Here is a 12,332-nt window from a genome sequence, read left to right as displayed (position 1 = left end):
TAAAAAATTAAGTAGCATGACTGTTAAGTAAAGTCCCAGAGAATACAGACACACCCGCGTGTACTTCATTCGTAAGCTTCAACTCTTCTTTTTTTTTTCGCCGGGACGGAAGCCCGAGTAACTCCCCGGGTCGTATTGGACCAATTTGGGTGATAAAAATATACTATATATAAATTTAACAATTGTAGATTTTTAATCTACATATAGAGCTATCTACAACAAGAAATGTCATGTTACTTTGGTGTGGACAATTTAAATTTCACCATATATTTAAAATCACACAATTACAGGTAGCCCAATCAAATAAGGCTTTAAACATATCAAATGTGGATGATTGGCGTCAGGATAACGGCATGACTGACAAAGAGTGTGACGATGCAGTCAATGTTCGGACCATGCTCTGTATGCCTATTGTCAATGCTAACAAGGACGTCATTGGAGTCGCACAATTGATTAACAAGGTATACGAGCAACGAGTACGTACTTTACGTACGCGTATATGAACAAGCACCTTCACGCGTACGCGTATGTGACTGATTCGAGACTGAAAGAAGTTGTTTTTTTTTTGTCTGTGGCAATACGCTCTACATGAAGCTATTTATAAAAACAAAATTGATAGAGGATAATAAATTCATTAAATACGAGTAGAAATTAATTTTCCTTCATTATTTGTGTTATGTGAAAAAGTTTCCTTGTCCTCTGTTCCGCTATCATTTAAATAAACCCAAAAATAGGTTTTTTCAAATTTGACTTACTTTTATTTATAATTACTATAAAAGATATTTTTTCTCGTTTTATGAACAAATAACTTACCCCAGGAAAACCAATGGCATTACACATAATCTTAACCGCAGATATAATTGTCTTTATTCTAATAGGCAAGTAGGTGATAGCAGGTCTAAAGCATGGTTTCTTATTTTACTTCTCTCTTACGATATTTTTTCTTCACGTACCAGCGAGTCTTAAATACACACTGGACTTTCCATTGGTGCATAGACGTAGTTTGAACAACGTCGAGAATTAAAATTGTTCGCCGAATAATTTAATATTTATTTAATAACATATACCGGTAATTCACATTCAAATATTTTTGTATTTCAGGAAAATGGTTCTCAATTTACTGATGGTGATATATCAATATTTGAAGCGTTTGCTATATTCTGTGGTTTGGGAATCCACAATACGCAAATGTATGAAAACGCCTGCAAACTTATGGCAAAGCAAAAGGTTAATCAATTTATTTCCTCTATTATTTACAATTATCACATCATAATAATTCAGTTATAAAGCCACTATGTTGCCCAATAATAATATTCCTCTATAAGTGTTTTAGAAAAATATTCTTCGTCAGCATTCATTAATGTTGACAATTATTAGTTTTCAGATACATTTTTGTGATTACTCCTGCATTTATGTCTGCGGCTCTTACATAAATAAATAATTAATGCGATTTTTTATTTAATTATTTCAGGTTGCTCTTGAGTGTCTCTCATATCATGCGACAGCGTCCTCAGAGGATACGACCAAGTTGTGCCAAGATGTTATTCCTTCAGCGGAAACGTACAATCTTTATAGCTTTAAATTTCATGGTAAGCAAATAATTTTGACATATTTGAGATAATAATATAATCTATTAAAATAACTCCAATAATAACTTTAAAGTAATCATTTTTCACACTTAGTTGGAATTACCTTTTAAATAAATTTAAATAACGTGTCCCATTTTTCGATCACGTTGTAGCCAAAACGCATCATGTCAAGAATTCTGATTAAAGAATTCTGGATGTCCATAGATAGTTGCTCACTCCATTTTTTTAATATTTTTATAATTTCTTTTATTGATTTTTTCACTTCGTGATGGCCTAAAATTAGTGTTTTTCACATTAAAACTTAATTTTTTTTCGTTATGGCCTAATGTTTCAATGTATTAAATAAAATATTAGTATATCTTTTTTTGCATATATGTACTAGGCCTTTTTAGCCTTTTAAGGCCAGAAAATAACATAGATTAAGAAAAGTTGTTGAAAATTATTTTTTTTCAGACTTTGATCTATCAGATGAGGATACATGTAGAGCCACCTTGCGGATGTTTCTTGAATGCAATCTTGTCGAAAAGTTTCACATACCATACGACGTACGTATTTGCATTTATTCTAATATAAAAAAAATCTAAGTAATAGTAAATCAAGTGACATCTTACCCTTCGTTCAATTGTGATTGGTCAACAGCATCTCCAATCCATTACGCGCTGACATGCGATACCGTATACGTCCTTTTGTTGCCATTATCAAACGTAATTACTTTAACATAATTACCCCTTAGTAAGGTATATTTCTTTTTTTGATGTTCATAAGTGTACATTATGTTATCTACATGAAAAAAAAGTATAATTTGTAGTAAAGTATTAGTTACAAGATATTTTCGGCATAAGTTGATCTAGATATAGGTCTTCCACGGTCCGCTTCACAAGACATTTAGCGAAACGTGGAATGACTTCCGGAGAGAAGTTTGTATATTGAGAACTTTGATATTGATCGAAAATTTTATTATTTAAGTTTTACTCATATTGACTGGAGTCGCTATTACTATCGACCAAATTGTCGGAAATTTATAGATCTGGCATGAATGGAACTACCAAATAAACCACTAGTTGTAGTGGTTTGAAAAGATATGATATTCATTCATAAGCTGTATATATTACATGATAGCTGACAGTTACGTATAAGACTTTGTATAATTAGTTTTTATTATTTATTAGGTTCTCTGTCGTTGGACTTTAAGCGTCAAAAAGAATTACCGCCCAGTAAAATATCACAACTGGAGGCACGCACTAAACGTAGCCCAGACTATGTTCGCTATGATGAAAACCGGCAAAATGGAACGTTTCATGTCAGATCTGGAAATATTGGGCCTCCTTGTCGCTTGTCTATGCCACGATTTGGACCATAGAGGCACAAATAACGCGTTTCAGACGAAAACCGAAAGTCCTCTCGCGATTTTGTATTCGACGTCGACGATGGAACATCATCACTTCGATCAGTGCGTCATGATTTTAAATAGTGAGAGCAACAACATTTTTCAGGTGATAATTATTTTTGTTTATGTGCAACTTCGAGCTAATAAGCTAAACAACATTTTAAGAAAACATTTTTGGGTCTTTTTTATATTAAATGGATTACCTAATTTCTCAATCGATAAAAAAAATATTTACTAATACAATGGTTCATTATCTATGTTTAGAGAATATGTTTAAAGCTGATAAATTAGATCATTAATAAAAAAAAGAAATATTATAGAATTATTATATTAGTAGTAAATAATAATTTGCAATATTGTTTAATATAAGCCTATCTATTATATAACATTCAATAATATTATAATTTAATTCCAATAAACTCTTCTATAAAAATCAGCAAAAAATAAATTAGCTGATTATTTTCACTATTAATTGAAGGAGTTCTCGCTTAATTTATTTCCTTGGTTGCCTGGAATTTGTTACGAACCTGGCCGTCCGTTTCCTTTTAATTTAAGTTTATTTTTCGAAGCATTAATTTATATCTTGTTTAAGGCTCTATCACCAGTGGATTATAAATGCGTGATGCGCGTAGTAGAGACTGCTATATTATCCACAGACCTTGCTATGTACTTTAAGAAGAAGTCTAAGTTCCTAGACCTAGTGGATAATGGAGAGTTCGACTGGCAGAGTCCCGAGAAAAAAGAATGTAAATCCCTTTTTATATTATAATTTTGAAAATTTTCTTAACCGTCATAGTAATAAAAACAAAAGAAAATAAAATCAAGTTTTTATAGTTTGGTCCCTGTGGCAGTGTACCTTAAAGGCTCAACCTAAAAGGCTGCTATCGCACTCGCGAGATCTTATTTATAAAATATACGTTCTACTACTAAGCGATTAAACAGTTTTCTTGAATTCTTCTCGTCCATTCTACACCCTTCTTTTAATAAAATAAGGCACTGTCAAATATGGAAAAGTTATTAAAAACATTTTGAAAGCAGATTTAAGTTGGTGCAACATTCTTGAATACTGTGTATTAACTTTAATCCTTATATTATACCTTATATATAAAGCATTTGAAATTTATTGACGTTCATAGTAGTGTTATAAGCATTGTAGAACAAAAGTTAGCTTTAGTAATAAATGATACTTTAAATAAGCTAACCGTTTCAAAAATAAACAGTGTTAATGGCTGTAACAACGTATTTATCAATTCAATTTTAGTGCTATGTGGCATGATGATGACAGCATGTGATGTGTCAGCGATCGCTAAACCGTGGGAAGTCCAACACAAGGTGGCGAAACTAGTGGCTGATGAATTCTTCGACCAGGGTGACCTTGAAAAGCTTCAGCTCAATCAGCAGCCGATCGCCATGATGGACAGGTATTTTAAGCTAATTGAGAAATTATGATGTTATTTTCTGCTATGCTAATAGCTCTGCTAAATAATCCGAGCATGTCCACTTACACACTAATTTTTAATAAATATATATATTATATATATTTATATATATGTATCTAAATTTATTAAAAGTGAATTAAACTTTAGTGTATTTTACTTAAAAAAATTGTAAAATCTAAACTTGCCCATTGAGTTGTCTGTAAAAAGCTGCTCTGCAAGTAAGAAGGTCTTGAAGATCCAACATCAATTCCACGCTTTTATTAAATCCAAGCCTTTCAGTGTTCGTTTTCCTCTTGTGACATAAAAGTTACCTGCTCCGTGATATTGTTTGTGATGTAAATAAAGTGAATAATATCAACAATTTTCAGAGAAAAAAAGGACGAGTTACCTCAAATGCAAGTTGGTTTCATCGACATGATCTGTCTTCCGCTTTACCGTGTGCTGTCAGACACGTTCCCCTGGATCCAGCCTCTATATAGCGGCACCTTCGAGAACCGTCAGAGGTGGCAGGACCTGGCAGAGAAGGTAGAAATGGGGCTCACTTGGATAGATCATGACACAATTGATAAACCGATTGAGGAGTTTACTAGTGAGTACATAAAATTTCTCGAACCAATTCAATATAAGCCTATTTATGGCCTTTGTATGGTCTTTGGTGCAGCAACGTGACAGTTTCTATTTTCAAATTTGTTCGAATTCCAAATTCAAAAATTGTTCTTTTTGTTTGTTGTTAAAAACAAATTGTTCCTAATTTTAGAGGCTAGAAGAAACGACACTAAAAAGATTATACAGTATTTGTTTTCATTGATACGACGTTATTTTCAAATAAAAATAATGGTTTACATATTTCTAAATTATTTTAAAATTATATTAATTAAGTAACTAATAGGTATATATGGCCTTTGACCTAGTAAACTAAATATTTTAAAAATTGTAGTAAAATTTTAAATTAATATTTCAGCTTCGAACGACACGATTAAAGATGTTGAGTTCACAGTCACAACTCTCAATTGTCAACGACCTGTATCAGATACTGTGGCCCTGGTTAAGCCCTTCAAAACCCCATTCCACTCCCTCAGACGAGGGAAGACTTCCAGTGTTAACGTCAGACCTTCGAGGAATAAACTTACGAGGTAAGTTCATATAAATAACCACCCATTAATTTGTGTTTCTATTATGTCACTAATAAAAAAAAAACATTAAAAAAATGTGTCAACTATCAGTTAATGCAACTGAACGTAGTTCGTAACTTTTGTCGTTCAAATTTTATTTGAACCCCACTGGTAAAATTACTTTAAATAAAAGTTATATACAATACTAACAAGGTTTCATTTATGAATTTATTTTATCTATGGTAAAAGGCATATAAAGGATCAAGGCGATATTCTGCTTTTAAAAATTAAAAAAACAGTCTGCTCGATAAATAAATAAACTAAGAGCACATAAACACCAAAAAACATATTTGCTTGAAGGCACAGTACAAACAGTACTTACATAGATTTATCACTTTTGCATAAAACATTGAACCATAAGTAATTAATTGGCAAAATATTTGGCTTATTAATAATCATTATTTAGAATGATATAAAAAGTGTGAGATTAAAGTTTCTTCCAGGTCTCTCTACGCGGCCCCAAACAATCGCGAAGACCAAGATCCAACAGCGAAGGAGATCCCGCCGACGCAGCCACAGCTCCCGCAAACCAAGACATCTAAACATAAAGGAAGGTTAGTTATTGATACTATTAATTTATATTTAACGCAGGTCCAATCATAAAGTGAATCGTACCAATTCTTTTAAGGCCGATAAGTCACACGCGATTCATCTGGTATTGATTGAAATTATTTTATCAGAATATACGAGTATTAAGCATAGTCTTTTACTACCTCGAAAACGGCTAGACCTCCTGACCTTGTTTTGATGTATTTGTCGTAGAAGAATAGGTACTATAACGTTGGAAAATTAAAAAAAAAATCCAATACAAAATCTGTAGTTTCGCAACTCAACCATTGAATGTTCGATGTCGATACCGTAAACTGTGCCCTCAAATTAAAAGAACGTATTTAAATAAAAGTTTCGAAACAACAAGGACTATCCATAATATTTGAATAATGGCGTATTTCCGTTTTTAAAAAAGTAAATTAATCTCTGTAATGAAAATGAATTGGCATATATACTGGTTGTACTATGTATTGGTTGTCAAATATTTATGCGTACGTTCAGACATTAATTTCATAAAATCATAAATTTAATTGAATTAAACTGTAACAGTACGAAGTGCGCCGAGTCAGCTAATATATAGAATTTGATTACTACATTAAATTTTAATAATAATAATTTATTAGCAAGAATATGATACACTTCAAATATTCTGCTACACATAATGGCACAAATGTGTCTTACATAATTAAGTGGTAGAATTTTACATAGATGTAAAGATTACGTTATCAATCAAATCATTATAGTCAATTCTTATATTCTTTTTTCACAAAATCATAACATTATATATTATTAAAATGATATTTATTATAATGTTGCACTCAAATAATCATAAATAGAATAATATTTTTTTTCGAAAGTAGTTTAATATTCTTACTATTCATAAAACGGAATCAGTTACTAATTCTACATTTTGTCCCATTACAGGTTGTGTCATATGTTGTGACGAAGTTTGAACTGGTGAGTTACTTAATTTATCTTTGTTTATTCCTATTCCGGAAACCAACAAAACTTTGTTTGATACTTTATTGGTATATATAGATTATTAAACAGTTATATTTCTCGTAATATACGAATATCTGGTGAATAATTATATTTATATTAATTTTTGTAATACTATTCTGAGTGTGTCTCTGTGAGTCTAAATGCTCACAAATGTTTACTTACTCTAACGCTTTATTTTTAATTCTCTTTTCAGGGGCAGTGAAAACAGCACAGACAAGAAGGACATAATAAAGCCGTCCCAGTCATTCGATTAATAATTGTGTCCTTAACGTGGTTTCACTTAAAATAAACTGTTAATTATTTAAGTCGAAGCAAAGGTGCTGGTGTCAGCCACCATTGTCATAATATGCCACTTTAAACTTTAAAGTCTAATCAGTTGATAACCGTTATTACTTGTTGTTCATTCGATTCGAGTAAAAAGTAAGGACTATTTTATTGTCTATAATATCAGTTATTTATAGGAAAAATTATTAATGTCGGAGCAATAGTGTTAGTGTCAGCTGTCGTTGTCATTATAACATTAAAGTCAAAGAATATACCAAACGTTGACCTTCGACATTTTAAATGTCAGTTACAAAAGAAAACTTTTAACCAATTCTTATGAATTGGCTATTTCATTTTTAAAACCTTTTCAGTTTATCTACTACATATATATTACCCATACATATAGTTATTTTTAATTCTAAAAATTCATAAAACATTAATAATTTCTTCTCTTTAGGTAAGATGAAGATAAGATGGCGTTTCACGCTGATAAAAAAACAATGGAACTGGAAGTAAACAATGTTATGATTTTAAATCTTATTTTACACAAATACCATTATTATTTTATGATCAAAAACAGTCTCCGACGAAATTAAATTCCAAGATAGTATTAGTATTAGACAGACAAAGCCATATTATTATTATTTAACTATGATTTATTGTTTAAAAGTAATAATTATTTACAAGTTATTTGAATCTATAACGTTTTTAAAGCCATGTTTTTTGCAGATATCTCTCAATAACAATTTCTTCCTCATACGTCCAATATCATGAGGTATTGACATATATTAACAGTTTATTGTGACTGAAATCAGCTATAGTCTTTGATATTTAATCCAAGACTATAGATAAAAATTCTAAAATAGTTTGATAAATGTTAACTTTAATATGTACTTCGACTTAAGATTTGTTCACTGCATTCGTGACTTTTTAACTGATTTATTTATTTGTTACAAAAAGAGTTAAAATTCCTGTAGATTGTCAAATACTACAGTTCTTTAAATTTTTGTTGCCATACTTAAATACACATTTAAAATGAAAAATGAAGGTTGTAAAATTGTGACATATGGCACGCGTTTCTCTCCTTACAGAAATGTTATGTTACCTACACGAAATATTAAATACAAATTAAAATATAAAACTACTCTAGTGATGATACTCTATATGCATATTAGTGTAGCAAAATAATTTAGCTTTGAACCAAATAATCATTTGGTCGCGTAGTAATACAACATTGGCAATAGAAAGCTACACAGTGCTTCAAGAACGCAGTGAAAAAATTTTCTGAAATCTTTGTAATAACTAGTTACTACGTCTTTTTGACGCTCTTGTTTTCTATAATGACTAGTTCCCGTATTTAGAACGGATAACGTATGCAGAAGTGATGTATGTGCACTAACTTCTCCTCGCATGTTGACATTGACGTAAGAATCAGAGACAACATTTTGTTGTATACGTAAAACAACAACGTTGTAAAGTTCTCTTTGACTATGTCGTCCTCTTCTGTCATATTTTCTTTACGCTATGAGGAAAAGAGACAGGAATAGTATAGGTTGACAGGATTATAATCAGGATTTGTTAGAGCATTGCGCTTAAACTTTTTGATCCTTGAATGATGAATTAAGTGTATTCAGAGACAAGTTTTTAGTCTTCGGAATTTCATTGATCTTTCAAGGTGGTTGCAGGCAAGTGTAGGTAACTTACCTAAATATAATTTAATTTTCATCTTTATCTATTATCTTATACCGTTATATTTATTTTAATTCGTATAAGTAAATTATTTGAAGCTTTACCCAAAGTAAAATATAGGAACTAGTTATTAACTATAGTGTAATGTATTTATAGACTGTGATCTAGTGTTACTTCACTCTAATTTGTAAATAAAATCTTGTTGTAAGTTTCTAGGTCTCAACACGAAATTAGATGCAAATATCAATGTATATATTGCTTTTTTTATAAAATTTTAAATTGAAATACCAAAGGACATTAGCGATAACGAGCGGTGATTATACAAAGATTTTTTTTCCTAGCACGGTCATGGTATGACAGTATACTGCACAGACAGTTAGCAATATCTTTAAAAATTATCGTCGCCAGTAGTCGTTATACATTCTACTTTAGGCACAAATTAGTTCAGTTGGTTACATCTGCGGACCGCGTATTAATTATTCCATTTAGTATTAGGTATACGTTACAAAGTTTTTATTGTTCCTTTTAAAATCATCTAATATTGTGTCGAGACTTATTCATATTGTTGGATGTGTAGATGTGTTATTGATAACAATATTTCTGTACACAATGCGAATTATCTTAGTCACTATTGTTATCGTTATAACTAAAAACTATTTTCTAAACTGTTCCACAATTTAAAACATCTGTATAACTTCCTATTTTAAATTTAGTTCCTTCAGGATGGCGCTTACCTATCGATGATAAACAAAAGACGAAACGATAACTCACTTTGTTTCATTGTGATTGGTCTCACGGAAATACGATTCATATCGCGTTGCTTTGAACCACTGGCTGTTTGGTGGCCACAATCAAACTTTACCACACTAAGACGTAAGACGTACGTACATAGTCTTCTGTCGTATTATTTATTGGTATTCTAATTTGTTTGCTTTTTGCTCAAGCTTTTTGTATTTTTATTTATAAATACATAGAAAAAGTAAACACACATTTAACTTTTATCATACGCTATAATTTATTATTAAATGCAAAAGTATTATGATGCTAGTCGTATAAATATAAATGTGTTACCAACGCAAAATTTACGTCCGCTTATAAAGCCATGTAAGTGCAATATTTAATTTAATTACAGAGTCTATTTTGTATATATGTAGTAAGTTAAATGAATAGATTAATAAGTTATAACCCCCTTATTCATCGAAACTAAAAGAGTTTTATGTTGTGTGTAAATCAATGTTTTTACTAATATACCTACTAATTTATTTCAATTAAACATTAATTAAACCACATTAAACTGTTCGTTTTGTTAAAGCAGCGTTGCTATTTAGCTTATATGAATATGGTTTACGTGTTTTTCTAATTACAAATTTTATCAACAACAAAAGATCGATTTTAGACAGTACCCGTAACGCAAATTTGCAATAATCACGCCTTTGTAAAGACTACTGATCTCCACTTGCTACGGCTATAACATACTCTCGGTTCAGACAAATGACATTCCTGCAAGCTCGTTATTAGTACAATTGACCTACCCAATGTTTACTTGGATTTTGTGCCCTTGCCTGACCCGATCATCATAGTTACCTTGTATGGCGATTCATATGGCCAAATTCCCTTTCACGCCTCTCCCTCTTTTATACCAGTATGGTTCACGTATCTCACTCTTGCTTATCTTACCACGCAATGTTACACACATACTTAACACACGTAACGTTAATGCTATTGTTTTAGCATTGCCTTGGATTTATAATTCGCCAATGATATAAAATACAACTCAACGTTATACTCAACGTTAACGTTGAGTTTACTTGTTAAACTTGCTGCTATTATACTTACGCGACGTAAATGAAAATATATCGCTGTATTTGTTTTTCTAATTACAAAAAAATCTCGGAAATATATCGACAATGTGTTAATTATTTCGCATCTTTTAGCCAATAACTTAAATATAATTCAGACATTTATTCATATTTAATGTTAAATTATTGTTTAAATTCTATTTATTTTAATTGTTAGATGAAACGGGAGTACTTTTTTAATGTTTTGTTCGCCTTAGAACTCCCGTATGTAACAAAACATTAGTTGTCTCAACTCAGTTGTCTAGGGATTCCAACTTAAGTCCTTTAATGAGCAAGCCATGAAAAATCTCACAGGAATACATGCTAAAACATAACCATATTGAAAATAGGCAATATTGTATTACGAGACACGTTAATTAACACTTTTTTAACGAATATAATATGCGTTTTTATTACAATATTTATGTAACTACACTTTTGTGCTACGTAATAGTGGAAGTCCGCGAGAGTTTTAAAGTTATCATTAAAATCTTTTATTTATAGTACCTAAGCCATAAAATTTATTATATTACCTGACGTTCATTAAATTTCTATATTTTCACACACCCCCGCAATTTTTATGAATAGTTTCCTTATTATTGTTAAAATGTTATTTGTTAAAATATTACGTCAAGTTTGAGCAATTCTATAATATATAATTAATTTATAATCATCTAGTAGTCAAAATGATACTTTTTTCTTTAATGTCGCTTGAAAACCTCGCATTTATTAGGTCTAAAGGGATTTATGAATTTTAATGTTTCGTCTTCCATAATTTCTGTTAGTATCATTTTCACTGTTAGAATTTAGACGAACTAGATTTTCTGGTGTTGTGACGTAGTTTTATTACTATTAGGTCTATGTAAATCTTTACTGTATTAAAATGTTTGAGATTTCTCTACCTCTGTGTATTATTTTACAAATTTATCGCCTTCCTGGCTGCTTAACGCGCCTGGTATCGTGGAGGTTCTGTATTCAATGCCCGAAGAAATAGGTGCATATAGGCACAAATTAATATATATACTTTATATTGTTACAAATTTATAATATTTAGGATTGATATTTTATTTGTTTGTGTGTAGTAATTTCACAGTCTTTATTATTTATGTTGAATTACTATACCAGAGTAACTATACCAGGAATTATCTATTCCATGATTTTAATCTCAGACGCCATTTCATTATTCTAGGAATAGCTCCGTTATTTCGTGCGAAACGGCGGTAAAACGTAAAATTGATTTACTCTCGATTAACTGACCATTTATTATAAGATTAAGATTTACTCTTGTTTGGTCGAGTCGACCCTTAGAAAACTATCTACTTACATAATAATATACATTAACAGGTTTAAATAAAGGACAAAAGAGGTCAAAATGTTACAGAAGAATAATTAATGACAATTTA

At 30.7% G+C, this 12,332-nt stretch overlaps 1 protein-coding gene across 2 annotated transcripts in view; it reads left to right on the top strand.

The window, feature by feature from the left end:
• The window catches only part of LOC110998758 (cGMP-specific 3',5'-cyclic phosphodiesterase), a 43,958-nt gene extending 32,128 nt beyond the window's left edge, over positions 1 to 11,830 (top strand). Inside the window, exons 9-20 of one of the 2 annotated variants that reach the window (XM_045629980.1) lie at positions 291 to 461; positions 1,102 to 1,227; positions 1,472 to 1,589; positions 2,043 to 2,134; positions 2,759 to 3,082; positions 3,569 to 3,722; positions 4,238 to 4,397; positions 4,784 to 5,004; positions 5,377 to 5,548; positions 6,031 to 6,141; positions 7,061 to 7,093; positions 7,332 to 11,830. In XM_045629980.1, the coding sequence (XP_045485936.1) occupies positions 291 to 461; positions 1,102 to 1,227; positions 1,472 to 1,589; positions 2,043 to 2,134; positions 2,759 to 3,082; positions 3,569 to 3,722; positions 4,238 to 4,397; positions 4,784 to 5,004; positions 5,377 to 5,548; positions 6,031 to 6,141; positions 7,061 to 7,079 (1,668 nt within the window). In that variant the 3' untranslated portion in view covers positions 7,080 to 7,093; positions 7,332 to 11,830. Of the gene's footprint in view, positions 1 to 290; positions 462 to 1,101; positions 1,228 to 1,471; positions 1,590 to 2,042; positions 2,135 to 2,758; positions 3,083 to 3,568; positions 3,723 to 4,237; positions 4,398 to 4,783; positions 5,005 to 5,376; positions 5,549 to 6,020; positions 6,142 to 7,060; positions 7,094 to 7,331 lie in introns of both variants that reach the window. The other variant, XM_045629981.1, reaches the window with a different exon arrangement.
• The last annotated feature ends 502 nt before the right edge of the window (positions 11,831 to 12,332 follow it).

This window comes from Pieris rapae, chromosome 11 (genome assembly GCF_905147795.1).
Source record: "Pieris rapae chromosome 11, ilPieRapa1.1, whole genome shotgun sequence".
Lineage (NCBI taxonomy): Eukaryota > Metazoa > Arthropoda > Insecta > Lepidoptera > Pieridae > Pieris > Pieris rapae.
This window is presented reverse-complemented; position numbering and strand designations above follow the sequence as displayed.